General features: G+C 43.9%; 2 protein-coding genes across 4 annotated transcripts in view; both read right to left on the bottom strand.

Moving 5' to 3' along the window:
* Positions 1–6,082, bottom strand: part of sptb (spectrin, beta, erythrocytic) — a 38,907-nt gene extending 32,825 nt beyond the window's left edge. For both annotated transcript variants that reach the window (XM_042071484.1, XM_042071485.1), the window contains exons 1-2: positions 5,548–6,082; positions 1,050–1,290 (exon numbers count right to left, since the gene is read on the bottom strand). In XM_042071484.1, the coding sequence (XP_041927418.1) occupies positions 1,050–1,197 (148 nt within the window). In that variant the 5' untranslated portion in view covers positions 1,198–1,290; positions 5,548–6,082. The remainder of the gene's footprint in view (positions 1–1,049; positions 1,291–5,547) is intronic.
* Positions 6,083–6,645: 563 nt separating this feature from the next.
* The window catches only part of stard9 (StAR-related lipid transfer (START) domain containing 9), a 45,355-nt gene continuing 26,190 nt past the window's right edge, over positions 6,646–25,810 (bottom strand). Inside the window, exons 16-33 of one of the 2 annotated variants that reach the window (XM_042071462.1) lie at positions 24,639–24,693; positions 24,410–24,535; positions 24,139–24,218; positions 23,677–23,738; positions 22,448–22,614; positions 21,365–21,833; positions 16,452–21,240; positions 12,334–16,409; positions 11,935–12,135; positions 11,411–11,594; positions 11,093–11,218; positions 10,898–11,000; positions 10,528–10,694; positions 10,180–10,244; positions 9,703–9,905; positions 9,273–9,352; positions 8,634–8,792; positions 6,646–8,377 (exon numbers count right to left, since the gene is read on the bottom strand). In XM_042071462.1, coding sequence (XP_041927396.1) covers positions 8,276–8,377; positions 8,634–8,792; positions 9,273–9,352; positions 9,703–9,905; positions 10,180–10,244; positions 10,528–10,694; positions 10,898–11,000; positions 11,093–11,218; positions 11,411–11,594; positions 11,935–12,135; positions 12,334–16,409; positions 16,452–21,240; positions 21,365–21,833; positions 22,448–22,614; positions 23,677–23,738; positions 24,139–24,218; positions 24,410–24,535; positions 24,639–24,693 — 11,214 coding nt within the window. In that variant the 3' untranslated portion in view covers positions 6,646–8,275. Of the gene's footprint in view, positions 8,378–8,633; positions 8,793–9,272; positions 9,353–9,702; positions 9,906–10,179; positions 10,245–10,527; positions 10,695–10,897; positions 11,001–11,092; positions 11,219–11,410; positions 11,595–11,934; positions 12,136–12,333; positions 21,241–21,364; positions 21,834–22,447; positions 22,615–23,676; positions 23,739–24,138; positions 24,219–24,409; positions 24,536–24,638; positions 24,694–25,810 lie in introns of both variants that reach the window. The other variant, XM_042071461.1, reaches the window with a different exon arrangement.

The following is a 25,810-nucleotide window of genomic DNA, read 5'->3' as shown; positions in this document are numbered from 1 at the left end:
TACAAACATAAAGGTTGTTTAGTTGCTTTATTGTTGCTGTGTTATTACTTGTACAAATATTTTTAGTATTTTTTTCTCTTAAGGTTAGCATCAAAGGTTTAGTGCAATTCCAAACAGCACATGATGAATACTGCTTCAGAACCCATCACCTCTATGTAAATCTCTCTACCCATAATGCATCTGTCCAGAAGACAATGGCTATTTAAAACACCCCAATCAATCACCCATCCCAGTGCTTCCACCTCCAACAATCACACAAACACATAGCCACATACACAGGAACACAGGTGTGCACCGAGGTTACCCACTTGGCTAGACATCCCAGGGATCTATGCTATGGGGGGCCTGTCGGGAAGGGCAGCTGTCCAGGTCAGTCAGTGAAAGGCATTCTGGTTATGTGGGAATGATCCTAGCCCTCTAAATGGTGGTGGTGCATAACTGGTAGCAGGGGTGTCAGCTGTCAGTCTTTGGGTGGTTGTGTGCGTTCATGTGAGTGTATCTGTGTGTGTAGGTGTGTGTGTGTGTGTGTGTGTGTGTAGAGTGAGAGTGCATGGAGTGTGTTAGACCAGAGCAGGACACATGGATTTTCATGACTGAATCCTGCAAGCATGTGGACCAGAGAGGTCTACTGGCACTAGGCGCTTCATCCACATTGCTCACTAGGCGCTGTCATCCACATTGCTCATTCATTCAGTCATACACTACAGGCCATTTACACAGCATGGATACTCATTGGAGAATCACTGCTTTCTCTATGCTTGTATGCCAGAAAGACTTTCTATTCCAAAAAGAGAAATAGAAGTTCTATGCTAAAGGCTGTCACTATATTACCCCACAGGAAACCACTGAAATGTAGAGTCAGTTCTACAATTTCTATGAAAAGTGCTCTGAAATATCTAAAATGCTGTAACATCATGTATATTCTGAAAAATAACTATTCACCTAAAACCTACTCACATCCGCACCTACAGAAGATTCTTCTTCATGGTGATGAGCAATTTAATGAATTTAATGTATTTAGATAAATAGATTGACTTCACACAATTTACCTGCGAGGGCTTTGATGCGGGAGCGCTCGAAGAGACGGGCTGAGCTGTTGTCATTGTCGAGCTCCTCGTCAAACAGTTCGAAGCGTGTGTTGATGCGGCTGTACTGTTGTGCGATCTCAACGTTGTCGAAGTCCGTGGTGGACGTCATGGCTGCCTCGGAGAGCCAGTGAGAGGCGGAGGTGAATGTCAGTGGTGGTCAGGCGGGGGATGGGTGAAGAACAGGGACACTAGCACCAGGTGTCTGGAGAGGAATAATGAACTTTAAATCAATAACAAGGTGGACATTCTTGGCCAGAGAATCAATAACAGAATGTTAACAAAAGGTCAAGGGTTTTCAGTTCCAAAAAGTGGAGAATTTTGGAAATCTGGTGAAAAATATAATTTCTTCTCCGTATGTTCTCTACCTGTAGCAGAATGTTTATGGAATGTTTATGGATTTTATTTACATATCACACATATTGATTAAAAGTAAGAAAACAATTACTTAGTTAAAGGAGAATTCCGGTGTGATATTGACCTAAAGTACTTACAAGGCGATTTATACAGACAGTATCTTCACAAAGTTTAGCGTTTGCAGCCATCTTGAATTTAGTCACGATAAGTCGAGCTACGAGTAAGAATGAACAGGTATGATAAGGGAGCAGCAACTGGAATCCATGCATTTCCACGGAATTATTTTTGGAATCTGATCCCTTATCATACCTGTTCATTCTTACTCGTCGCTCGACTTATCGTGACTAAATTCAAGATGGCTGCAAACGCTAAACTTCGTGAAGATACTGTCTGTATAAATCGTCTTGTAAGTAAACTACCAGTGCTTTTTCAAAGTTCTCAATGTCTCGTTTTAAATGTCAGGGCCCTCGGAAGTCTACCAATGAAGTGTGGAGATACATTGAGCCTCGTAAATGGTGTAAAACAGTGATTTATTTGCATGGCTAGCCCGATGCCGAAGCACCACCATTGAAAAAGCTGTTGGTAGCATCGGCTAACTAGCGCCAGATTTTGGAGTGCAGGGGACAAGCTGAGATGGGCTATGAGACATACGTTCACACTCGGTATCATGTTTCAACACACTTTATGTCAATATCACACCGGAATTCTCCTTTAACAAGGGGGACACATCTGACAGCTATTTATAACTCCTGTCAAAACAGCTGTCTTAATTGATGTCATTCTCTCAGCGAAGGCAAATTGATAAAAGATCATGTCAATCATCTACCCAAATCCCAGGGTCCTAATACATTCATTCAAATAAATATTTCACAATACCGTAACCTCTACAAACACACCTCTAATGCTATATCTGTTAGGAGGCGGACATTTTAAGCCAGTCACATTCTACAACTGCCCCCCTCCATGTGGATGTCAAAATGCACGCATGTGAGCGTGTACTGTTGGTGTGTTTGTGTGTGTGTGTGTGTGTGAGAGAGAGTGTGCAATGGTGGCAGAAGGTTAGATAGCTCTATCTCAGAGAGGCAGAGAGGCTCTTATCATTCTACACAGGGGCAGGGCAACCCCAAAGTGTAGCTGCTTATGACGAATGTTACGCGTAATCCCCCTCCCCCCAACCCGCAAACGACCATGAACACTCTGTGTTCCCTAATGGAGGGTGTCAGACCAATTTGATTCAAGTCTATGCCGCATTCAGTCTGAGCATGACTACGTCTGACAGGGACCACCAAGCATGGATTTACATAAGGACACACACCCACTTTTATAAAAGTGAACAACAAACAACATTGATGTGACCCCTTTTGAGACCAACGTTGCTTTTAAATGCCCTATTTATGATCATCCGTACATTGATGGTTTATAAAGTATTCATTGCGAATGTTCTGGTTCTTCGATTAAGTTCACCTTTTTGAAAGTACATGCAATTCAGGGATCCTTGCTTACATAATGTTGCACAGGCAGATGCTCATGTCAGAATGATTACTTTGTCTTAACTTTGCATAATCAACCTCTGGCTTTGTAGAGATTAGGAAAGGAGGGGATTGGAGGGGAGACTCAGAGGGAAAGGGGGGTTCCCAGAAAGGGGTACCCACCAGCAGTGACAAGTCTCTCTTTCATTCTCCCTCTCTTTTTTTTTCTGTGTCACTGTATCAGTTGAGCGCAGAGAGGGATGTTATCATTGCGTGATGCTCCACCCTGACGCAAACCAGCGGGAATCCCCTTATCGTCACAGACACAACCTGGCCCGCCACCACTTTTTACACTCTGAACTGTAAACCTCTCTCTCTCTCTCTCTCTCTCTCTCTCTCTCATACACACACACACACACAAGCTACTAAGCTACTTTGTGCAACGTTTTGCATCTGCTGTATAAAGGGGGGGGGGTTTCACACATTTAGTAGGGCCCTATTCAGGCTGCTTGCTGAACAGAAAGACAACAACAAGCACTTCACCCTGTGCACAGTCGGCAGCTGTTCAGCTCTCAGGTAAACACCAAACAATGACCCGCCGTCATGGTTACAGCACAGAACAGCATGAAAAAATCACTTTGCAAAGTCCACATGAAAGGGGGGCCACTACATGCACCTATACACTTGTCTTTTAAAACACAGTGAAACATGGTGAAGTTTTTAAAAAGAACACTAAAACAACCTGCACAGCAGCGTTTCTCACAATTATTGTTATTATCGTTATTATTTTACTTATTTTTCCTAATAATTTTCTAATCTAACTGTCATCCCATGTAGCTGTTTCTTTACCTCTATTTTCCAGACTGCTATTTTTGTGACTAATAACAATAATGCCATCATGAACATCATCATCATTACCCACATCCATCTTTATGCTAAGCTCCAGTTGAGGTTCTCTGCTAGACATAACCTCTGGCTGTACCACCATCACTATCTAGGAAGCGGGAGGCCAAGTGAGGGGGGGTGGGGTGGGGGGTATTTCAAGTGTACAAAGAAGAGACGTTGAAACTGGAGGAGGGTGTGTCCAGAACTTGTGACCCCTCTAGTAAGAGCGTGCCAAGTGTGCGTGCTGCTGTGAGAACAGCTGGAAGGGCTATAATGGTGGCACAACGGGCATTTAGCATGGGCACTGAGCTAAGATTTTTTGGTTAGCCTAGTGGTTCCAAACGCTACACAAGCTTTTGAGAAGTATTTATGGGGATGCCCCAAAGTCATTGGTTTGCTTAACACCAACAACGGTTCACTAGAAAATCCCAAGGACACAACAAAGACAGCCCCCATTTCATTTTATCTTGGTGAATGTTAATTCTCTCTTCAATAAAAAATATTTCAGAGCAGTCAAATGTTTTGATTCTACACATTCCATAATCATGGTGACCTCAAAGACCTGAGAGTGACCTTCTGTCTACTAGTCAGAATACTCATCAATTGTCAATTCAACCTAAACAAAATAGTGGTTAGGCTGTTTGACACAGTGAGATGCCCTGTACTGATCAAATGCAAATACAAATTTTATAACAAGAGCCTTCCAGTCCTACTTCACATGACATATTGACACACTTATGGGAATGGATACTAAGAGCTCACAGGGAATGGCCCGGAACAGATCGTTACTAAACTATTTCTGGTGCAAATTTAAAGTGATTCCCTGCAGTATAGTCTCATGAAGATATCCACTAGTAACACACACCAGCACTTTACCTTATAAGGTGTGGGCAGCTCACCTAATTTCATTGTTATAGTAGAGAACAGACAGTAGACAGCTGTTATTCTTTCAATGAAAGTATGAAGCTGCTATATTGTTTATTCTGGTCTTAGAAAGAGGAGCAGATCGACAGTGTTGTTAAAACATAAGAGCGTTGTTGGTATCTGTGTATGAGAGTGTGTGTGAGGGAGAAGGGAGTGGAAAGAGAAAAGAGAGATTGTCTTGACAATGTGTTTATTTTTAGCTAAGATTTTTTTTGTCTGTGCATAGTATGAGCAGCAGGATCTTCATACTGAAATCATTTTACCAATGGCAGAAGCACAACATATAACACCCTGTAGCCTACACAAACACACACACACACCAATGTCAAACATTCAAATGAACCATGAGCTCCACAGGGGGTCAACAGGTACAGTCAGAAATGTATGGCTTGTTTTTCGGCTGAAGTCTATTTTACTGCGCAAATGTTTGACGATACCACAAAACGTGTGGAAAGTAGATAAACAACTCTCTCTTCAACGGCTTTGACTGACGGCGGCCACTGACTGTTGTTCCTCGGTAGTGCAACAGGTGGTAGTCAGTGAGTGCTTTTAAAATGTATTCTTGAAAACTTGAAACTGAAACCTATGCGAGGTCACTATAAAGGCTCCCCTAAAAACATGGATCTAGAAGAGTTTACAGTTTAGATACGTCTAATTTCTAAAATTCATAAACAGAATGAGACCAGGTTTAGTTGCCAGTATTTTCCACAAGTGGTTGCATTTAATGTCAATAAACTGATTTCCATTAGCCTACTGCAATTGTTTGCCGAGGATTTACCAAAACCTAACTTTCCATGACTCAAAAGTGTCAACACCAGTGCGCTTACCTGCAAAAGGAACGGGTAGCCTAACGATCACCTACTGTGCTCCTTTTCTTCAAGTCTTCTTTTTGACCCTCCTTTGATCCAATTATAATTCCATTAAGAGTTGGCGAGAGTTGAGTCACGGCCGTGGATCCGTACGGTGGGAGTAAGGTAAGGAGGGTATGGGACAGGGACTGGAACATGGAGGGTCGCCGCGCACAACGGTCATTCCCATCAGCACGGCGTTCGTCCCACCCAAAGTGTTAAAAATAAAGTGCACTCAGAGAGCGCCTAGCCTCACTGCGCAGAGGACGCACATTCCTGGCGAGGCAGTGACTTTAAATGGCAGGCGCCCCTGAGCACCCCTCAGATACTCTACAGTCGTTGGGCAGTGGCACTGCGTGCGACCATCCCCCGCCCAACTCAGAAATGTCACCTTTCTTTCTGGCGCTCTCCTATCACTGGCTTCTACAAATGTCCACAATCAGACTGAGGACACTGAAAACTTGCAGGCAAATGCCACGGGCCTGAGCTGACTGAAGTAACGTTTGTAGGAAATGTATTTAGCCTCCACGTGTTTTAAGTATGCATAAACAAAGCCATGACCGACCGTGGTAATTAGTGTAATTTCATGTGAGAAAATTCTAAATAAAATCACATTGATTAGGCTGGTATAAACCAGGCTTATATTAAACTTCTGTAAATCTAAAGATTAAAGTTATCAGACTAATCTGATTGGTGTTGGGTGCTGATAGATCAACACATGTCTGGTTTGAGTCAGTAAGAATGTTATTATTGTACATCCCTGCTGCTAATATCACACGTGAGAACCACAGCAAATAAAAGTATCCAAAGTTCCATTGCACCTGTGGGAACATTGAGTTGCTTCCTAACATTAGGCTATGGCTTCTGCATCCGAACGCCCCCTATAGACCCAATTCTAGTATCACACAGTGATGTGTTACTGTCAGTGTGGAAGGGTTGAAGTAAATATGCTGTCTATACATCACTGAGACAAATCACATTTGTTGGATAATTTCAAAAGACTAAAAGTTGAGCTTCCATCCCACAACAGCTAATGAAGAAAGGAGACTGAAGAAACGAGAAAAAAAAGGCACAATCTATGTGAGAAAAGTCTGTGTATTTAAGAAAATAATGCACTTGTGCACATAAATTAAACATTTTGTAGATGTATAAAAATATTTAGATACAGAGGAAATACCACAAATACAGATGATAAATTACATATATTTAAAATGGTGCACATTTCTGTCAAATGCTACATTTTTAGATATGTACAGATTCATTTAACGGTTGTACAATGATCTTGTAACGTCTATTCTAAATTAAAGGAGAACAATTCCTCTGCATATTTTCCTGCCCCAGAGGAAATGGAGACCTCTAGGTCCTTCTTTTTGGGTTCACTGGGGGAATCAAGACAGTGCTCCAACAACAAAAAAAGCTTCCAGATCTCTATAACTATTTAATTAAGACTCTGATAAGAATTGACAAAAAACTGCTATCAGGGGTCCGTCGACATCTAATTTAACTTTTCTTGTCAAATGGAATGGTACGCAAAAGTAAGAGCTAGCTGGTGGCCTTTAATTGCACACAGCTGGAGCTTCTATTCCACTGACTCGCAGACTAGCCACAAAACCAACATAAAATACTGACGGCATTCATAAATATGATTAAAAAAAAAGACATAAAATAAGCTTATCAGGTCTCGGTTTAAAAAATAGATCTTTACAAATATAATCATATATTTTAGTGCACAAATTTAAGTATTTGATCCTTGAGAGTGGTTTTTGTACAGTAAGAAGTGGTTTGTTTCTACTAGACGTAGGAGATTGAGTGGGTAAATTACAAAATAGTTGTTCATGCAGGCTAAAATAAACATTTTACACTGCATGTGACTAACAACATGGCAAAATATACAAGTTCAAACTACATCACTTGATATTTCACAAGCCTTTATATATAAAAGCATTTGTTCAGTCCCTAGCTGTGAATTAAATTTACAATATAAGTTAGATATTACCAATAACTGAATAATCACCAAATAACACTAATTTTCACAATTTTTTAACAGCTATACTATGTTTAGGAAGTACCAGGCTTTTAAAATCTCAGATCCTCTGATCATGTGCAATGAATAACCATGGATTATGCTGAGTGATAAGGAGCACTTTGGAGTCATAACATATGGAGAACATTAAGGCAATTATTAAGACAATTATTGTAAACAACATGAAACTACACTACTCTTTGGCACCAAGTGACTGAAAACAATTTAGATATAACTCCAGTATAAAAACACTTCATTAGAAACCAGGAAGACAGATCATTCACAATGTGTACATTCCATCAGTGCGGATATAGAATCAAGTCACGTAAACACATAATAATTACATAGTCAAAAAGAACAAAAAAACAAAGAGGTGCAAATTTCAGTGAGGACATTACAAGCCCTTCTGCACATACGTAGAAGTGCTCATATGTACAGCTGCAAACTACAGATGTAGACACACAAAAATACATCAAATATTTATAGCTAAACTGGTGTATACTGTACCATGCAGCTGAACTCATATCTTGTAGCTATAGTGGTGTGCATGCTTAACAAGAAGCTGTTGCTGCTCCTTTCAGCTCCATAGTTAGCCAGAAGCGTTTGCTGTATCTATAGGCGTAGCGACTCTTCTGCAGCTTTTGTGCATAATGCTGCATGAGGCTGCATGACCAGGCCACCCTTTCACAGGGAAAAAAAGGCATCAAGCTCAGCAATGACAGAGGCCTGTTTTCGAGCAATAGCACCTAATAGTCTGTGAGGAATGGCGGGAGGACCCAAGTCCACCTGTTGGGACAGAGCCAGAAAGAGAGAGAAAGAAAGAAAGAAAGAAAGAAAGAAAGAAAGAAAGAAAGAAAGAAAGAAAAAAAAAAAAAGAGAGGGAGAAAGAGAAAGAAAGTGGGACAAAAAAGAGTTTAAAAAATATTGTAGATGGAATTAACTGCAACTGTATTGGAAGCAAAATCTAACAATGTAGGTAGAGGCATATTATATTTGTGCAAATGTATGCTAGGTAGTGAAAGCAGAAGAGCTCCTAGCATACCTGCAGCATGTAAATCACAGTGACTTGCTCTTGGCCTTGCTTGCGGCTGGGCTGCAGGATCCAGGCACTGGGCAGCACCTCGGCTCGGACGGCATCTACGCTGGGCCGCGGCAGAGACTCCTCATACACGGACTGCATGGCCATCACCCAGCGCTCGTCCTGCGGCGACAAAGAGCAAACATGACATGAAGAGAAGAAGACAGCCATTTTCAACTCAATTCTATTAATTCATGTAGTGCCAATAACAACTGAGATTTTCTGATGGGATCCTGAACCCTGAGGTGGGACGTAACTGACTGAGAGAAGGGGATTGATTGTGGAGGGGTAGGTAAAGTCAAAAGCATGATTGTACGAATAAGGGACTGACTGAGAGTGGAGGTGTATGAACGAGCATGATGTCTGTATTGTACGAATAAGGGATTGGCTGAGAGTGGAGGTGTATGAACGAGCATGATGTCTGTATTGTACGAATAAGGGACTGACTGAGAGTGGAGGTGTATGAACGAGCATGATGTCTGTATTGTACGAATAAGGGACTGACTGAGAGTGGAGGTGTATGAACGAGCATGATGTCTGTATTGTACGAATAAGGGACTGACTGAGAGTGGAGGTGTATGAATGAGCATGACGTCTACTGACCTGCTTTGCCTCTATGCTGATGCAGCAGAAATCTCGTGGTTGTTTCAGGTTGAAGGAGGAGGGGTGGCTCAGCATGTATACTGTTCAAAACAAGCACAGTACATATTAGTTGTGAATGTCAGTGGGCCAGTGGGCACTTAAAACACAGCATGTGGCCACTTAAAACACAGCATCAGTAGCCTAAACTGATGACCTGAAATGATCAAACTTTTCAATAACAGTTTTATACTGTTAATGTACAAAAATCTTTTGACAGTAAAGAAAAGTGAGTTAACAGTCAAGACACAAATACTGTTGAAATGTGGGGCATCGAACAATGGCACACTTTTAACTGGTATTGTAAAATCAGTGTTCCATCCAGCTACATACGCTGAAGTATAAACCAGAGCCAGTGTGTTGGAGGCCTGGAACACGGCTAAAAGTTACCCACCCAGCTGAGTGTGTTCGTCCAGTGCTCGGGTCCAGCTGGAGCTGACGGAGGAGTTGTAGAGATGGGCTTTGGAGTGGTCTCGGATCACGCTCCACAGGCTCTCCACAGGCTTCTGCAGCTCCATGGCCCCCAGAAAGCCGTGCACAGTGGCCCTGGGGCCCGGCTTGTGGAACACCTGCACCCCGCGCTCGGAACCCTGGTGCCTGCACACACACACAGTGATGGGTCAGTGATGAGTCAGTGTATTGGCATTATCCACAGTCCCTGCAAAGGTTCACTGCTCAACTGCTCTGCAGGAGCAACACACTTACCAATTTCATGTTAACATAAGCAGGACTGGTGTTTACTTTCATATTATAACATTAATATTTCACAGATCACATTTGTATCCCCAAATCTCATTACATATCAGTGTATATGAGGGAGATTGATATTTGTGTTGCTTTCTCTGACAGAGTGATAGCGATGGGCACAAACCTCCATCCAGCAGCACTCTTCCCTGCCAGCAGGTTGCGTAACTCTCCAGCACTGGCTAAACGGACCTGCAGCAACAGCATTGAGGAGAGAAAGATTAGTGCAACGGATTGCACAATACATTGATTTAAAGTTAATGATACTAAAGCGCTTAATGCAGGTAATTCTTTAACCCATCTTCCTCTTAGGAGACACCTAAAACTCACATTCAAAATCAGATTTTTAAGCCCAGTTTTACTCCCTCCTACTCCAATCAATAAGGAATTTTAACAAGGGACTTTTTCCACTATAAACCACCAAGTTTTCTATTGGCTCAGCTGCAGCTAGGCAACGCTGGTTGTTTTTGCTTACTTCAGCCAGAGCGTGAGTGAGGGCATGAGAGGCGATGTCCTGGTAGGCCGTGGCCAGAGAGGAGGGGGAGCCAAACGAGAGGGCGCGTGGACGGAGGGATGGAGGAGAGGACGGGGAGTTGGACGGACGAGGGTCACTTCCTGAGCCCTGCAACTCCAGTCGGATATCTAGGAAGAAGGGACAGAGAGTGAGAAAAACAATGGAGAGAGTAAAAAAAAACTGGATTTATTATTGGATTTTCCACATGGAGACATTATCTTCCCAGCAGTCTCATAAATTTAATACCAATGTCCTGATGTCATGCTGTGATTTCATCTAATTACTTTTCTTTCCACAATCATTCTGAGTCATGTCATGGCTTGTCGCTTACCCTGGGCGGACGTCCATGTACGCTGGGACCTCATACTCTGGGATCCACCAATAGGAGGCCTGGCAATAACCTTGGACCCCATCTCAAGTACACCAGCGGTGACCTGACCAGGATAAAGAACCACACTCAACTCAAACAGTCCAGGGCCTCAGACAGAGTCCAGGAGCTCAAAGATAGAGAGCTGTGCTACCTTACCGGCATGTCTCGGATGATGACAGGGTTGCTGCTGTTGTACCCTGAGGTGGGGCTGGAGGCCAGGCTTAGGCTGGAGCCAGTGCAGAGTGTGCTGTTGCTCACACGGTTACGAGTTCGCAAGTCATCCTGTTATAGTTGGGAGGGGACATAACACAATATATACAGTATAAACACTGTGAATGGTCTATGCACTATTTAATATACTGTTTATTTAGATATAGAACTTACACCCAACTGTTGCGATTACAAAGTTATATACATTACACTTTGCCAATTGACTCTGTGGGTGAGTAAAGTCCAGTATGAAAGTGTTCTCACCTGGACCACCTGAGACAGAGTCTGCTGCTGCAGCCGTCTCTTCTCCTGCTCTGTGCGCTCGCGTAGACGATCCCGTGCACGCGCGATCTCTGTCCTCGCCTCCTCACGTGCACGGCTGTAGTCCCGCAGCAGGATCTCAATCTCAGAGGGACACTGGCCCTCCCTCCTCTGAGGTTCTGGGACTCTGCAGAGAAACATTAACATTCACCATCATGGAGACGAAGATACGCACACAAGACAGCATCGACTGATGGCAGTTCTGACTGATTTAATACAGAGATAATCAGGGACAAACCCAGCTTTTCTGATACATTTTATTTCCGAGCACTAAAAATATTCCTAATATTTAGCAGTCAATATTAGAATATTGTAAGCACTCAAATATTCCCAATATTTAGCAGTCAAAATTAGAGTAAGTGTTACAACACAATAGAAAAACTTCATACAACCTTGTATAATACCCCAAATTACTAAAATACCTTAACGATACCAAAAGACTGACAGTTAGCATTGTTACTACTCACCTGCTAGTCTTCACCACTTCCTGGCGGAGCTGCTGAAGGTACCCCCGTCTGCGCGTCGGTGTGTCACTGATCTTGGGGGAGGAGTCTGGGTCACGATTGGAAACACTGCCGTGTTTGCTGGGACTGAGACTGCGAGCACGACGACACGTCTGCAGACGTGCTTCTCGATTCTGCTTAAGCCCCTCAATACTCTTTCTATGCCTTTGAGGAAGAATAATGGAGTGGGGGTTAGATCATTAGAAATACTCAGCACCTAGAACAATGACCCAAAAAAGAATTTTAAGAATTATAGAGAAACTATGATTTCCTATTTAGTAATGTCATTGTTAATAATAGTCTAATAATGGTAAAATGTATCAGTCTAATAATGGTCAATTGTAAATGACCAATAAAGCTTACTTGTCATACAGGTGCTGCTTGGTGAGAGGTGGCGACTGTTCCCTGGGGCCGGATTTTAGCACCTTCAGCAGGGCATCTGTCTCGCCCAACCCATAATGCAACTTGGCCTCAGCCATTTCCACGGTGAGCTGGTGGGGGTTCATCTCCAAATGGACACTAGCCATCACCTTCTCTCTCTCCTTCCGCAGCCGCTCAATCTCCCTCATCCGGTCACCCTTGTGTGCCCCAGGGTCAGGGTTAAAACTGGAGCTCAAACTCTCTGACAGAACACGGTTTCTTTGAGGATTCTGCACTGGGGTGCCTTTGTCATCAAACCTCTGGGGGCTGCCAGTGAGCCTTGGGGGTCGCTGTTGACTAAGGCCAGACCAGTTGCTGAACTTGTTGTGGAGTGGTAAGTCATCAGGGATAAGTTGCTGCTTGTCCGGGGCCAGATTTTCAGTGAGGGGGTTTATACTGACCAAAACATCAGTGTTGCAATCACTCGGAGTGACTGACATGAGGTCATCGTCCTGATATTGAAGTGTGTGCTGCTGACTGGTGTCTGCCAGCTCAAATGGTCCATTCCAGAATGTTCTCAGATTGTCTGGCACTCTGTGGGGGGTTTCTGTGAGTTGGTGGCCGAGTCCTCTCTGATTGTCAAATGATGAGAATAGCTGTCTCTGTTGTCTGTCATGGAGAGGCTGTTGGTATGAGGAGGTAGACTGAGAAGGAGAAGGCACCCATTTTAGATTTTGTGGACAGGGAGGTGTTTGAAAAGGAGCCTGACCAGTTCCTTTTTCACTGGTATTTCTGTGAGAAAATGTTCTGGAATTCGGGTTCTTGATTTGAGAGTTGGTCGAGGATCCATTAGAAACATCTGAAGTAGATTTACTGAGGTCACTAATATGTCCAGTAGAGATAGTTCCAATTGAAATATCTGAAGAACTATATGTCTTCCTAAGATCCTGATCATGTAGTTCTCCTGGGCTGCTTTTAGTAGAGGTAGTCTGAAATTGCTCAGTCCTAGGAGAGGTAATTTTGCTGGTGTAAATCTGTTTTTCAGTATGGTTGTGCCTTTCATGCCTTTCGGCCAAGTCATGATATGGTGTCGAGGTTCTTCTATCCCGGCCTCCTACACCAGCCTCAACAGTGAGAATAGGAGAGGAGGCACGGTCAGTGAAGCTAACTTGCTTGCAAGAATAATTCCTTGTACGTCTGCATGGTGTTTGACTTTCTGGAACATCTATCTGTGAAGAGCACCTTCTAACTGTCGATAATCCAAAACCTGAAGGGGAGACTTTGTCAAAGCTCAGGTCTTTGGGGAAAACTGGAGAGACATCGGGGGTAATGTGGCGGTCACTTGGCAACACCGTCTCTAGAGAGGGAATTTTCAAAAGGGTGCCTTTAGGATGCAACCGTCCTGAAGAAGGGGGTCTATTTTCTCGTAAGTCAGGCATGCTCTTGACATTTTCAGAGAATCTACCACTCCCTCTGTCGTACAAAGAAAGAGTGATATCATCCCCCTCAGATACACTGAGAGAATTGGGGCCAATGACTTTGACAATAACATTTACCTCATGGGCTTTGGAATTTGTGTCTGTAACTGGAGCTTTGCGTGTGCTCTTAGTGTGGTGTCCATGTGTGTCCATCTCCTCAGTTTGTATCCCAATATCCAGTGTTGTTTGGGTTGAGCCATCTTTCATGCTGGTTTGATTGGGATGCCTGGTCTTCCGGATGTGCTCCTGCCTTTGGACGGATCCACTCCTCATGCCCTGAATGTTCCCCAGAAGATCGGATGTGTTGTGTATCAGCTCGGACAGATGAGCCGACATATTCTGAAGACTGGCCCAAGTGGCAGGTACCTTTCCCTGCAAAGTTGTCTCAACCTGAGTGCTGCTCCGGTGATGGCACCTTCTTCTCTTCACGTCTACACCATGAGTGATTGTCTGAGTGCTGTGGTCACACATACTAATGCTTTGATTTCCCAAGCCCTGGGACTCTTGTTGAGAAGGATAAACCAACATAATTTCATCCACCAGACCTGAACTGTTCCCCAAATCCCCAGAGGCACCACTGTAAGAGGAGCTGCAAGATGCTGTAGTCAGGTTCTGTCCATTTTCATCTAAAGATGATTGGCGACAAGCCATAACATGAGACTGAGTGCTGACCTGCTCTTTCAAATCTTCCATGCTGCTGAGAGTACTGGACAGTCCCCTACTGTTTGCATAAGTGCTAAGATGGGAGTTAAATGGGGAGTTCTGAACATTGAGGCCATTGTCCACACTGCAACATCTAGTCATCTGCTTGTCAGGACAATTCAGAAGTGGGTATTTGCTGCAGATCTCAGCTGCACTTCCAAACACTTGGTTTTTGTAGGTTGCTTTATTGGGCTCTGTGTCTTGCCACGGGTGAATGAATGGATTGATGTCGATAGACGCAAATTGCATGGTGGCGTCCTCTTTCTTCAACATATCATTATCCAATTGGGTATCGCTCAACTGTTTAGACACATTTATAATGTGTTTCAAATGGGTATCATCTGTGATTTTACATTGGTTTCCATTTACGGGTGAAACAACATTGAAATTAGCTTTTTTCTCACTCAAATTCAATGTTTCCGTAGGTCTATGTTCCTTTTGAGTAAGGACAAAGTTCTGTTTATCATCATGTTGTTGAATAGGCACAGTAGCAGAGGACAATTTTGCATTTGAAAGTGAGACTCTACTGTTAGGAGACTGTAAAGCACTGCTCTCATTCACTTTCCTCTCCAGTGAAGTTTGACTTTGACTGGAGCGTGTTTTTGACTTTTGGTCTTCACTAAACTGTGGGTCTAATCTGACGTGTCTTGATTCTTCTTGTTTACCAACCTGAGGTTCAGGTCTGGTCCTGGCAGAAGATCTATACTGACGCATCTTCACTGGAATACTTTCAGTTGAAGAAGAGTCAGGTACTGACTCACTTGATGAACTGGGAGGAGCCATGACCTGAGCCCTTCTGAACTTCTTTGTCTTCATTTTCTGATTAGCAGCTATTCGGTTGTCTCTGCAGTCTCTGGGTTTAGTGAGAGCTAACCTACTTGTGTCTCCACTTAAGTTTGAATCATCCCTTGAATCACTGTCTTCCGTCCCTTTTGATAATTGCCATTGAGCCTTCCTAAGCCCACATACATCAACAGATGTAACTTTCAGATTTGATGTCACTCCTGATGATTGTTGCACAGTCTTTTTACACAACGGAAAGCTAGGTTTCTCTTGGCTGGATAACTGATGTGCACTCTGTAACATTTCCTCTGATACATCAGGTGAATGCTTTCCATTACATGAAATCTCCAACTCAATTTTGTTAATGTACTTAGGTCCTTGAGTGTTAAATTGTTTGGTATTTGTTTGGGAAAGATGTGACACATTTAATTCAGCATGCTGAAAATGTTCTCGCTGTTGGTCTGCCTGGACTTGAAGTACAGCATTGAATTCTGGGGGTTTGTGGCATGATGTTATGGACAAAGCACTGCCATTGTGCTCCCCCCTCTGAATTAAACCATCTTCACCTACTGTATTTCCCTCAGTATCCAGTAAGTGGTCACTAGAATTACTGGCTATAGTTTTGTCAAAAGGGCATTGCTGGATGCTAGCATGACCTTGTAAGATCTCTTGATATTTCAGGGTGTTTGAGTTTCGTATGGATGATTCATTACATGGATGTTTATCAGTAATTCTATGTTGTGGGGCCTTGACTGTCATCTGTGAACTGAATGTTTTCCCATTTTTGTTTAGGTTTTGAGTTGTGTGTTCTGTCAAGTAAGAAGTACTGTGTGAATGCCTTGATTGATTATCTTGGCTATTTGGCATATGCTGAGCAAATATTAGTGTTGATTGTTCAGTGGGAGGCTCCGGTATCCAAATATTTTCAGTCTGTTTTAGTAGATTGTTCAAGTGAGAACTCGGTGTGCTCTGTCCATTTAAGTCAACTGGATACATTTCAGATGCAACACATTTACTTAAATTTTGTATTTGCACATGGGTTTGCTCAAAGTGGACATTTTCTCCCTCTCTAGGACAAAGCACTGGCAATATGTTGCAAATCTTGTCTTCTGGAGGGATGTCATAACCATTTACACCATTCTTTGCAAGCTCTCGTTTTACAAATGATGCAGCTGATTCTCCAACAGCAGCCTCAACAGTGGGGGATGTGGTGCTTTCAGTTACTCCAAGCTGTCCAGTCATAACAGAGGCCCTGTCTTTTCCCGTGTTGGCTACTTTGAGTGATTCTGTGTGTTGCTTTGTGAAGGTGGCTGATTCTCCGACTGCACCTTCAACAGCGGGAGGTGGGATGCTTTCAGATACTCCACCTTGTCCAGTCATGACAGAGGCGTTGTCTTTCACTGTGTTAGTTACCTTTAGTGATTCTGTATGCTGCTTTGCGAATGTGGTTGATTCTCCAACTTCACCTTCAGCAGTGGGGGATGGTTTGCTTTCAGATACTCCAGATTGTCCAGTCATGACCGAGCCATCATTTTTCTCAATGTTTGCTTCTTTCAGTGATTTTGTGTGTTGTATTGAGAATGTGGTTGATTCTCCGACGGCACCTTCAGCAGTGGGGGGTGGGATGCTTTCAGTTACTCCACATTGTCCAGTCATGACCGAGGCCTTGTCTTTCACTGTGTTAGTTACCTTGAGTGATTTTGTATGCTGCGTTGCGAATGTGGTTGATTCTCCAACTTCACCTTCAACAGCGGGAGGTGGGATGCTTTCAGATACTCCAGATTGTCCAGTCATGACAAAGGCCTTGTCTTTTACTGTGTTAGTTACCTTGAGTGATTCTGTATGCTGCTTTACGAATGTGGTTGATTCTCCAACTTCACCTTCAGCAGTGGGGGATGGGATGCTTTCAGATACTCCAAACTGTCCAGTCATGACAGAGGCGTTGTCTTTCACTGTGTTTGCTACTTTGAATGATTCTGTGTGTTGCTTTGTGAATGTGCCTGATTCTCTGACTGGCCCTTGAACAGCGGGACGTGGGATGCTTTCAGATACTCCACATTGTCCAGTCATGACAGAGCCACCATGTTTTTCAATGTTTGCTTCTTTCAGTGGTTTTGTGTGTTGTATTGATAATGTGGCTGATTCTCTCACTGCACTATCAGCAGTGGGGGATGGAATGCTTTCAGATACTCCACATTGTCCAGTCATTACAGAGGCCTTGTATTTCACTGTGTTTGCTACTTTGAATGATTCTGTGTGTTGCTTTGTGAATGTGGCATATTCTCCGACTGCACCTTCAACAGCGGGAGGTGGGATGCTTTCAGAAACTCCAAGTTGCCCAGTCATGACAGAGGCCTTGTCTTTCTCTGTGGTTGCTACTTTCAGTGAATCTGTGTGTTGCACTGAGCTGCCAGCACTAAGAGTCCCCTTTTCCAGCTTGGCACTGAGGTTACATACATCTGACTGAACTGCTTTCCCAGCTTCTTTTAATGTGGCAAGCATTATGTCTCGTTTCGACTTACTGCTATCCATTTGCAATTCCTTTGGGATATCCTGTTGTAGTAATACAGACAAGCCTTTGTCTAAACTTTCCTCACTTGTGCGTCCAGCACTGCTCCTTGGACTCTTTGTGTCCATGTGTGCGTTGACCTCTTTACTCCCACAACCTGTTTGGTCTTTGACAACTTGGAGTGATCCAAAGTCTTGCTGGTGACTGCAACTTGGTACATCTTTTGTGACCGTGTCGTTTTGATTTAACGTCAGACACTGTGGCGAGAGGGATACTGTTTGAGAGGATGAAAGACAGTAATCCTGAACAGTGTCTGAGCTGTGCTGCTGTTGTGTACACTCTACGCCGATTTCTTTTACACTCTTTGAAGAACCACTGTTAGTAACAGAGAATAGATGCTGTTGGTCACTATCAGCTGACATTTCTAGATGTTCTTGCACTACTTCTGATATTTTTTTATTAATAATGCAAGAATAATTTGTGCCGAAACTCCTTGGATTAGCGTGAGCTGTAGTCTTAAGCTCATTCTCAATATTCTTTTCTGCAGTATTCAGTTTGAAAACATACTTTTCTTCATGGCATGGCTTCTTCTCCACAAAACATTCCTCTTTAGAAGTGAAAGATTGATTAAGTTCATTGTTGTAACTCTCTTTCAAGTCTTTGTCAGTCTTATCTGGAGTCACATGTATGTTTTTTTCTGGGGAAGAATGACATCTTTTGGGGAATTTTAAAGTGCTAGTACATGCATCTTGGCCATCTTTGATCCTTTTTCTTGACTTCCTACATGTGATATCGTGAGGCTCTGACTCTTGATTCTGGACAGTTTCAGCTGCAGTGCAATGGGTAACATGCCTGAAGTTATCAAGCACATCTTTTGCTTGCTGTGCTTTGATGCTCACAGGAAAATCTTTGATGTATGCAGGGATTTCTTTACATGTTGTTTCAATGTAGCCTTCCACAGCATGAGCAACGATGCTCTCAGTGCTTTCCCCACTACCCCCACCAGAAGATCCGATAACATCCACTTTGGTAAGATGAATTTGTGCTTTGGGTACATCGAACAAGCTCTGCTCGATTAGATCGAAAGCTATAAGACTTCCAGATGCTGTAGGTTGGAGATAATGACTGGAATTCACTGGTAGGCACTGATCATGTATTCCTTTTAAAGTGCTTTTAAGAGTCAAACCTGCCTGAGGCTCATCATGAACATGATGTTCAACATCACAGGAATCAAGGGACATACTATTGACTATATGCACGGATTCTTTAGACTCGTGTTTTTTAATGTCTTCTGCCACATTTCCTAATGTTGTTCTTGCACTACCTTTGGAGTTTGCGCGTGCAGTACTTACTGGACATTCTGTAACTGACTCCCCTAAATGACCAACAGCTGCATTCACTGAATTTGAGGTGAGATCCATTGATTTTGACTGTTTAGTTGCAGACATGTACTCCCTGTCAACTGTGTCTACTCCGTTTGGAACACTGACTGCCATTGACAGGGTCTTTTTGGACCAGATCATCTGATCAATAGCACCAGGTACATGTGGGTCCATCAGCTGTGTCTCTTCTACCAAAACCAACTCTGCCTGAATGTGTCTCAGTTCTACATCATTTTGAGAGTTCATCAGTTCATCAGATGCACTGACCATTTCCTCACTGGCTAGAGTCAGGGTGTTTCCTGAGCTTAGCACCACCACTTCAGTCAAAGTTCTTAGTTCAGCACTTTCACTGACCATCTCCTCACTGGCCAGAGTCAGGGTGTTTCCTGAGCTTAGCACCACTTCAGATGAAGTTCTTAAAAAGCAACTTGCTGGCTCTTCAGCACTTCTATCAGACTCCCAATACCTCTCTGCTTGTAGCACTGTGTTCTCACCTTCTGTGGATTCAGCAGAAAATGAGCTCTGGCACTCAGACTCACTCATGTGGTCAGACAGATCTGGACTGCTGGGGCTCAGGCTCCTGTCGCTTTCCTTGAGCAGGTGACAGGGAGCTCTATGTCCTGGGGAAGGCCTAGGGATCCTGGGGCTATCGGCAGCATCCATGGAAGACCAGGCGTCAGTTAAAGCCAGCATGCACTCAGGCTCTCTGATACTGGAGCTGCTGAGGGAACGAGGTGTGCTCTGCTGTGTTACGTGACAGCTGGACGGTTCTTCACTCATCTTTGATACAACTTTATCTCCACAAACGAGGCCTGTAATAGACTGTCTCTCATGGTCAGTCCCTGGCGTGCCTACAGATACAGTTCGTGCTTTGACTTTTGGAGATCCACACAAGCTCCAGTAAACCTCTGCGGGCATTTCATCTGATGCTTCCATAACCACCTCTTCCTCTTTCCTTTGTTGTTGACCGTCCTCAGTGATTCTTTCCTTTCCCACTGCCTGAGAAGCATTACTATAGAGTGAAAGATGGCGTGGTACTTGCTGATGTCTCACAGCAGGTCTTACAGTTGGGTGGTTTACACTGCTGTCCATGACTAGTGAGTCCTCAGACATTCCACTGCCTACACTCTCTGTCTCACTGTGCTCCCTCTCCAACTCCTCCTGCCTGAGCTGGTCTGCCAGGGCTGCAGCGTAAGCGGAGGACAGGGAGTCCATCGAGAAGAGGCTGTCACAGTCTGAAGGGTTTCCTTCCTCTTCCTGGAGGTTCTCGATCCAGTGCGCTAGGTCCTGCTGTCTCCCCTCCCACCTCATCGTCTGAGGGGACAGGGCCTCGGCACTGTGCCAGCGCCTCTGGGTTGTGTCTTCTTTTGGAGTCGCTGCTGTTGTTTGCTCCAGGTTGTCTAAAGACACCGTTGCCTTCATGAGTCCTTGCCCTTGTTTTTCTGTATTGTCTAAAGTATCTTTTTCTTTGCCTGGTTTCACAGTCAATTTCCCTGGGGCTTTGAGAGGCTTGGCACCCCTGCCTGTTCGCAGGCCTAAGGGAGGCTTGCGGAAGACCCTTGCGAGTGCAGTTTTGATGCCAGGGCCCACCGAACGTGAGAAAACCTTCCGAATCGTCTCTAAACCCTTACTGCCTCCATGAGAGCCATTTTTCACTCCTTTTGTAGAGTTCTTTTGTAGACTTGCTTTGCCAATTATAGGCACATGTTTCTTTGTGGCCTTAGAATTTGTATCTGGAGTCGTGTCCTCTGAGGATTTACTTTGACTATTTGACCTACTCCTAGGCAGGGAACCGCGTCTGGATGGCCCAGCTTTATAGCCAGACGACTTTCCACTGCCGGGCTCAGGGGTATTCCTCTCCCTCAGGGGCGTTTTCAGGTTCTCAGAGGAACTGGCCCTGCTTCTGCTCCCTCTCCCATAACCTGAGGGTAGTGTATGAGAGCGCCCTCTCATTGGCTGATCTCGAAAGTATTCATCAGAGGAGTGTCTTCCTAGACCAGTGGACCACTGATAGAGTGACATGAACTCTGATGATTTGTTCCTCCTCAGGAATTGACTGAAAAAGAAAGCAGAGGTTTGATTAAAAAAAAATGCAATGTCAGACCATACAACAATGTACATACATCAGTGCAATAATATAGTACCACCTCCAGAAATGATAACAGAAATATGGCTCTTACCTGAAGATGGGGGTGTGTTGGGGATAGAGACGTGACAACAGATCAGCAGAAAAAGAATGCCTTCGTAGAAGTAGGGGCTGCCGCCTTGAACCCGAGTCTGATTCAGGAGATGAGGGGCCGTCTTGACCTGGTGGTACACTGTTCACCAGACGCTGCAGCTCCCTCTTGGCCTCCAGCAGGTGGCGCTTGCGCGCGATCCTCTGCAGCTGGTAGTGCAGCCGCTTGCGTCTCATTCGGTTTTCCGCTCGGCGTAACGCATGATGTCGGAGCAGCTCCTCCTGCACCACCTGCTTGCAATCACCAACCACAGATGGGGGTCGACTGCCCTCCTGGTCTTGGTCCTCAGACCTCAAAGACCCCAGATCCATCATGGGAGGGGTCAGTAGGTCGGTCTGCACCCCCAACTCCTTTGTGACCTTCTGCTCTATGGCTGCTAGCCGCTGCTTCTGCTTCAGGACCCACTGCTGAACTGTTAGAAAAGATTGGGAAAAAATGGTGAGGTGCATCACTGACAGGCAAATACAGTAGATAGGGGAATCATAATACATGCAAACCATGGCAGATTTATAACTGGAAGGAAGTCATAAATATGTCATGTATTATTAAGAGTCAATCACATTGTTAGAAAAGGCATAACATGACATGTTGCTTAGCTGAAAGTTTGGTTTACCGTCTCCATAGCAATAGCCATGCAACTAAATTTGGTGCATGCGTAGTGAGCGTGGCTAACACGTGACACCACTTACTGATACGGATTTTGACTCATCCATACTATCTGTTGCAATAATCAGTTAAATCTTAACAAAAATACAAACACACACTTGTACAACATACTGCCAAAATATAGTGAAATTTAGCGTACTTTCTTAATTGGGAACTCAGAATTGCATTAAATCTTCAAATTACACTTATCATCAACAATGTTTGTTCAATGTTCAATGTTTATCTGAGCATTTACCACATATCTGACCAAATCTCTTGTATTTCCTGCTTGTGAAGTTAACTTCTAAGTAAAATCAACTCACTGAAAGTCTCCATCAGTAAAATCCATGTTCTAGTCAGTGTATCGCATACAGTACTCACTCTCCGACTGCTGCTGTCTGAGGTGGGCCTGCTCCATCTCCAGGTCCCGCTCTGCTTTCCTCTGCTCCACCTGGATTTCCTCACGTAGGAGGTCCACAAAGCGCTGCTGCTCCTCCACACGCCGCCAGGGAGGAGGTGTGTCACCCGGGCAACCAGCTCCCTCCACGCTGCACACAAACAAACAGAGATGCATAAACACACACACAATCTGTGCGCGGTCTTATAAAGATAGGAAGATATACAGTAGGTACCGTAGGTAACTTGGGTGCATAGCAACCCAGCAACAGAACAGAAACACAAGACAGCATGGGCATAAAAAACATGCCTGTGTTTTGATAATGAAGTAGATGAAAAGCTGAAACATACACAGACTGTTACACATGTAGCACAATGATGAAGGCAACATTCCAGAATATTCCAGAAACATTCCTAAGCTAAAAAGAGAAATACTTTTTTAGTGTGCTGACCTATTAATCTAATCTTCTCTGCTAAACCAGAACCGAACTAAACCAAAAATGTTCTCCTGCTTCAGTACCAAGAAACATGGAAACAAACCAAGGAAAAAAGGAGTGAGAAAAGATTAAATGGAAAATATGATGTCACTGGCTAACATTTACAGTAACAGGGCAAATATTCAAGCCAAATACATCAACGTTGTGCCAGGATGTCGGTCCAATAGGGGCAGCCTTTTTTTTTTTCTTCTGCTGTGGGAAACCATTTGGGTCTCTTGTCAGTACTAAGTCTGTGTGGAGATCAACAAGTGTGTCAGCGAGTGCACTGAGGGGTGCTGTGTGCCAGCACTCCTCTCACTGAGGTAACCGGGCAACTGCCAAATCTGCTCAGTAAACAACCTTGTTCTACCACCAAGGGACAAACTATCAGTCGAGTGTTGCATTACAGTCAACGCTTTCCAATCAGAAAATAGACTAAAGTAGACTGGTCCATTTTAAAACATAATGCCTAATTTCAATTAGGATACAATACAGTTGCCTCTTTCTTCCAGTCTTATCATGTCTCTTCATCTGTGATACAGTCCTTGCATTGATGGAGGTCTCTTTTTTTTTTTTTTTTTAAAGCTGCTAACCTTAATGGCCGATTAAGTAGGAGTGAAAGGTCAGGCATTATGCAAAGGCTTGGTTTTCATGCTCATGATTACTTCAGTTTAAAAACCACCCCACCAGTGAGCCTCGGAGAGCAGACTGGTGCCAGTGATGAAGTCATGTGTTTACCTCGGATCAGCACTGAGAGAGCAGAGTGCAGATAGGCTGTCGTGTAGGGCACCCTCACTGGTCTGTGGAGAGAGAGAAAGACTCGGCTTAACTCATGTCCGAAATCATCATCATCATCATCATCATCATCATGACTGACATCGACACTACCAACCCCAGCATCATTATCTCCACCACCACCACTACCACCATCTAGAGCTTAAACAATTCTACTATCATTTGAAATAATCTGCAAAGCCCTACCAGCATCTGGAAAATATGACTTCATTCTGGTTATGATATTACACAGCTCTCCAGAATATTTTCCCCCCTAATTCACCTAAAGTTTGCCCTCTTCCAAAGCACAGTCTGCTATCCTTGTTTTGTGTGACCACAAGAGGGAGTTGCATGCATGCTATTCATTGCTTCTTCTGTACCAACACTACCATTACACCCTTTTAAAGCTTTTAACATTGCACTCACCTGTCTCCGCTCTCTCAGGAGAGCAGCCTCTGCTGGATGGTTGAACCGAAATTTATACTGGCCCAGGCTTATCACTGCACCTGTGTGTGTGTGTGTTCAGGTGTGTAGGTGTGTGTGTGGGTGTGGGTGTGTGGGGGGGGTTTGGGTAAACAGAGACTTGTAAGTGCCTAATTTGATACCAAACAACAGATTTTGAATCCAATCTGGTCTTTGAAAAATAAAACCAAGTTAGACATGATCAGAAGTGCAATGTGTGCAAGAGTGATATTACCTTGTGCTAGTCTGCACGGCTCTGTCACCTCTCGCCCATTCACTATGCACACCTGGCCTGGTAGAGGCCTCAAGGTTACGACCCCACACTGATTCTCAATCTCACAGCTAGCGCCACCAAGCAGGACTAGAGGTAGAGATGCAAACCAGAAACAGATACAACCGTTAGCCTCTGATTTCCAGGAAAACATGCTGACCTGACCCTTCTTAACTTCACAAGGTGAGATTACCTATTTGAGGTTCCTCCTGACCATTCCCTTGAGGTCCAATTCTGGTTAACCCTTCCTGTGGACAGACCATAACAAACTCATCAGTGCAGAATTACAAAACACTCAACACACTACAGGGTGTTCCCCTCAAAAGCAAACATCTCTAAAAAAAAACGAAAAAACAAAAAAAAAAAGTCTGAAGTGTTGATAACGAGCAGCAATCTCATCATGTTTCCTTGGTTTATTTTCACAGTCTCCATCTACCCTGCCTTCCCTCTAAGAGGCATGGAGACTGGGCTTGTTTACAGCTCCAGCTATCTCCATGGATAAAAGGCTTGCTTATGTAAGTCCGGCTCCAGGCGCTACGTTCCCAGGTGGCTGAGGGGGGCTTTCAGGCACTGCTGGAGTGGTAAGGGTTCGGCCCGTGGCCAGCCCTGTCATCAGCACAAACCAGGGGTTCCCGTGGGGACCCGACTAGCGATAAGGTGCCTCTGGGCCATTAGTGGAACTGGCATGGCAAAAATTCTTAGCCTAAGCTCCGACAGCTATGCACACAACAGAAAAGAATCTGAGAAGAAAGTAAAGTGTGAGGAAGAGAAATACTGGGGGGGGGGGGGGCAACAGTGAGTAGTGTTACCTGTGACTGTATCTCAGGCGTTCAGGCATTAAAGAATGTATAGAAAGCAGAAGGAAGAACAGAAATGGAAGAATCTAGTTCAGGAGAAATGGAAGAAAGTTCTGTTAGTTAGTGTTAAAATAAGGATGATGAGGTTACATTAGCATAAGAAGTGATAACAGCTTAAATTAGACAAATAGTCTTACAGTGCATGTCCTACAGTGCAAATCAGGAAGTTGGCCCACAACAGAAATGTTGGCATATTTGTGGAAACTGACAAACATGAAATGAATACTTCCAGGAAGTAACCAAAATAAGGATATATCAGTGATGTGCTTATCTAATGGGGAACCACTGTTAAACCATTAGATAACTACTAATGGTGTAATCAATTTACAGCATACAATTATATCCACAGCTAAAATATAAATCATAATCAGAGCCTAAGAGGACGACAATCAAAATGTGAATGTAAAACACCTACTAAGACATGGTGGCTAAACAAATATTCCTTTCACACATATGTCTGTGCTTGTGGTAATAATCCTGACGCACACAGCAGGCCTCATAAAAAGCA

Source organism: Alosa sapidissima, chromosome 19 (assembly GCF_018492685.1).
Source record: "Alosa sapidissima isolate fAloSap1 chromosome 19, fAloSap1.pri, whole genome shotgun sequence".
NCBI lineage: Eukaryota > Metazoa > Chordata > Actinopteri > Clupeiformes > Clupeidae > Alosa > Alosa sapidissima.
The sequence above is the reverse complement of the archived record's forward strand: the minus strand, read 5'-3'. Positions and strand labels throughout refer to the sequence as shown.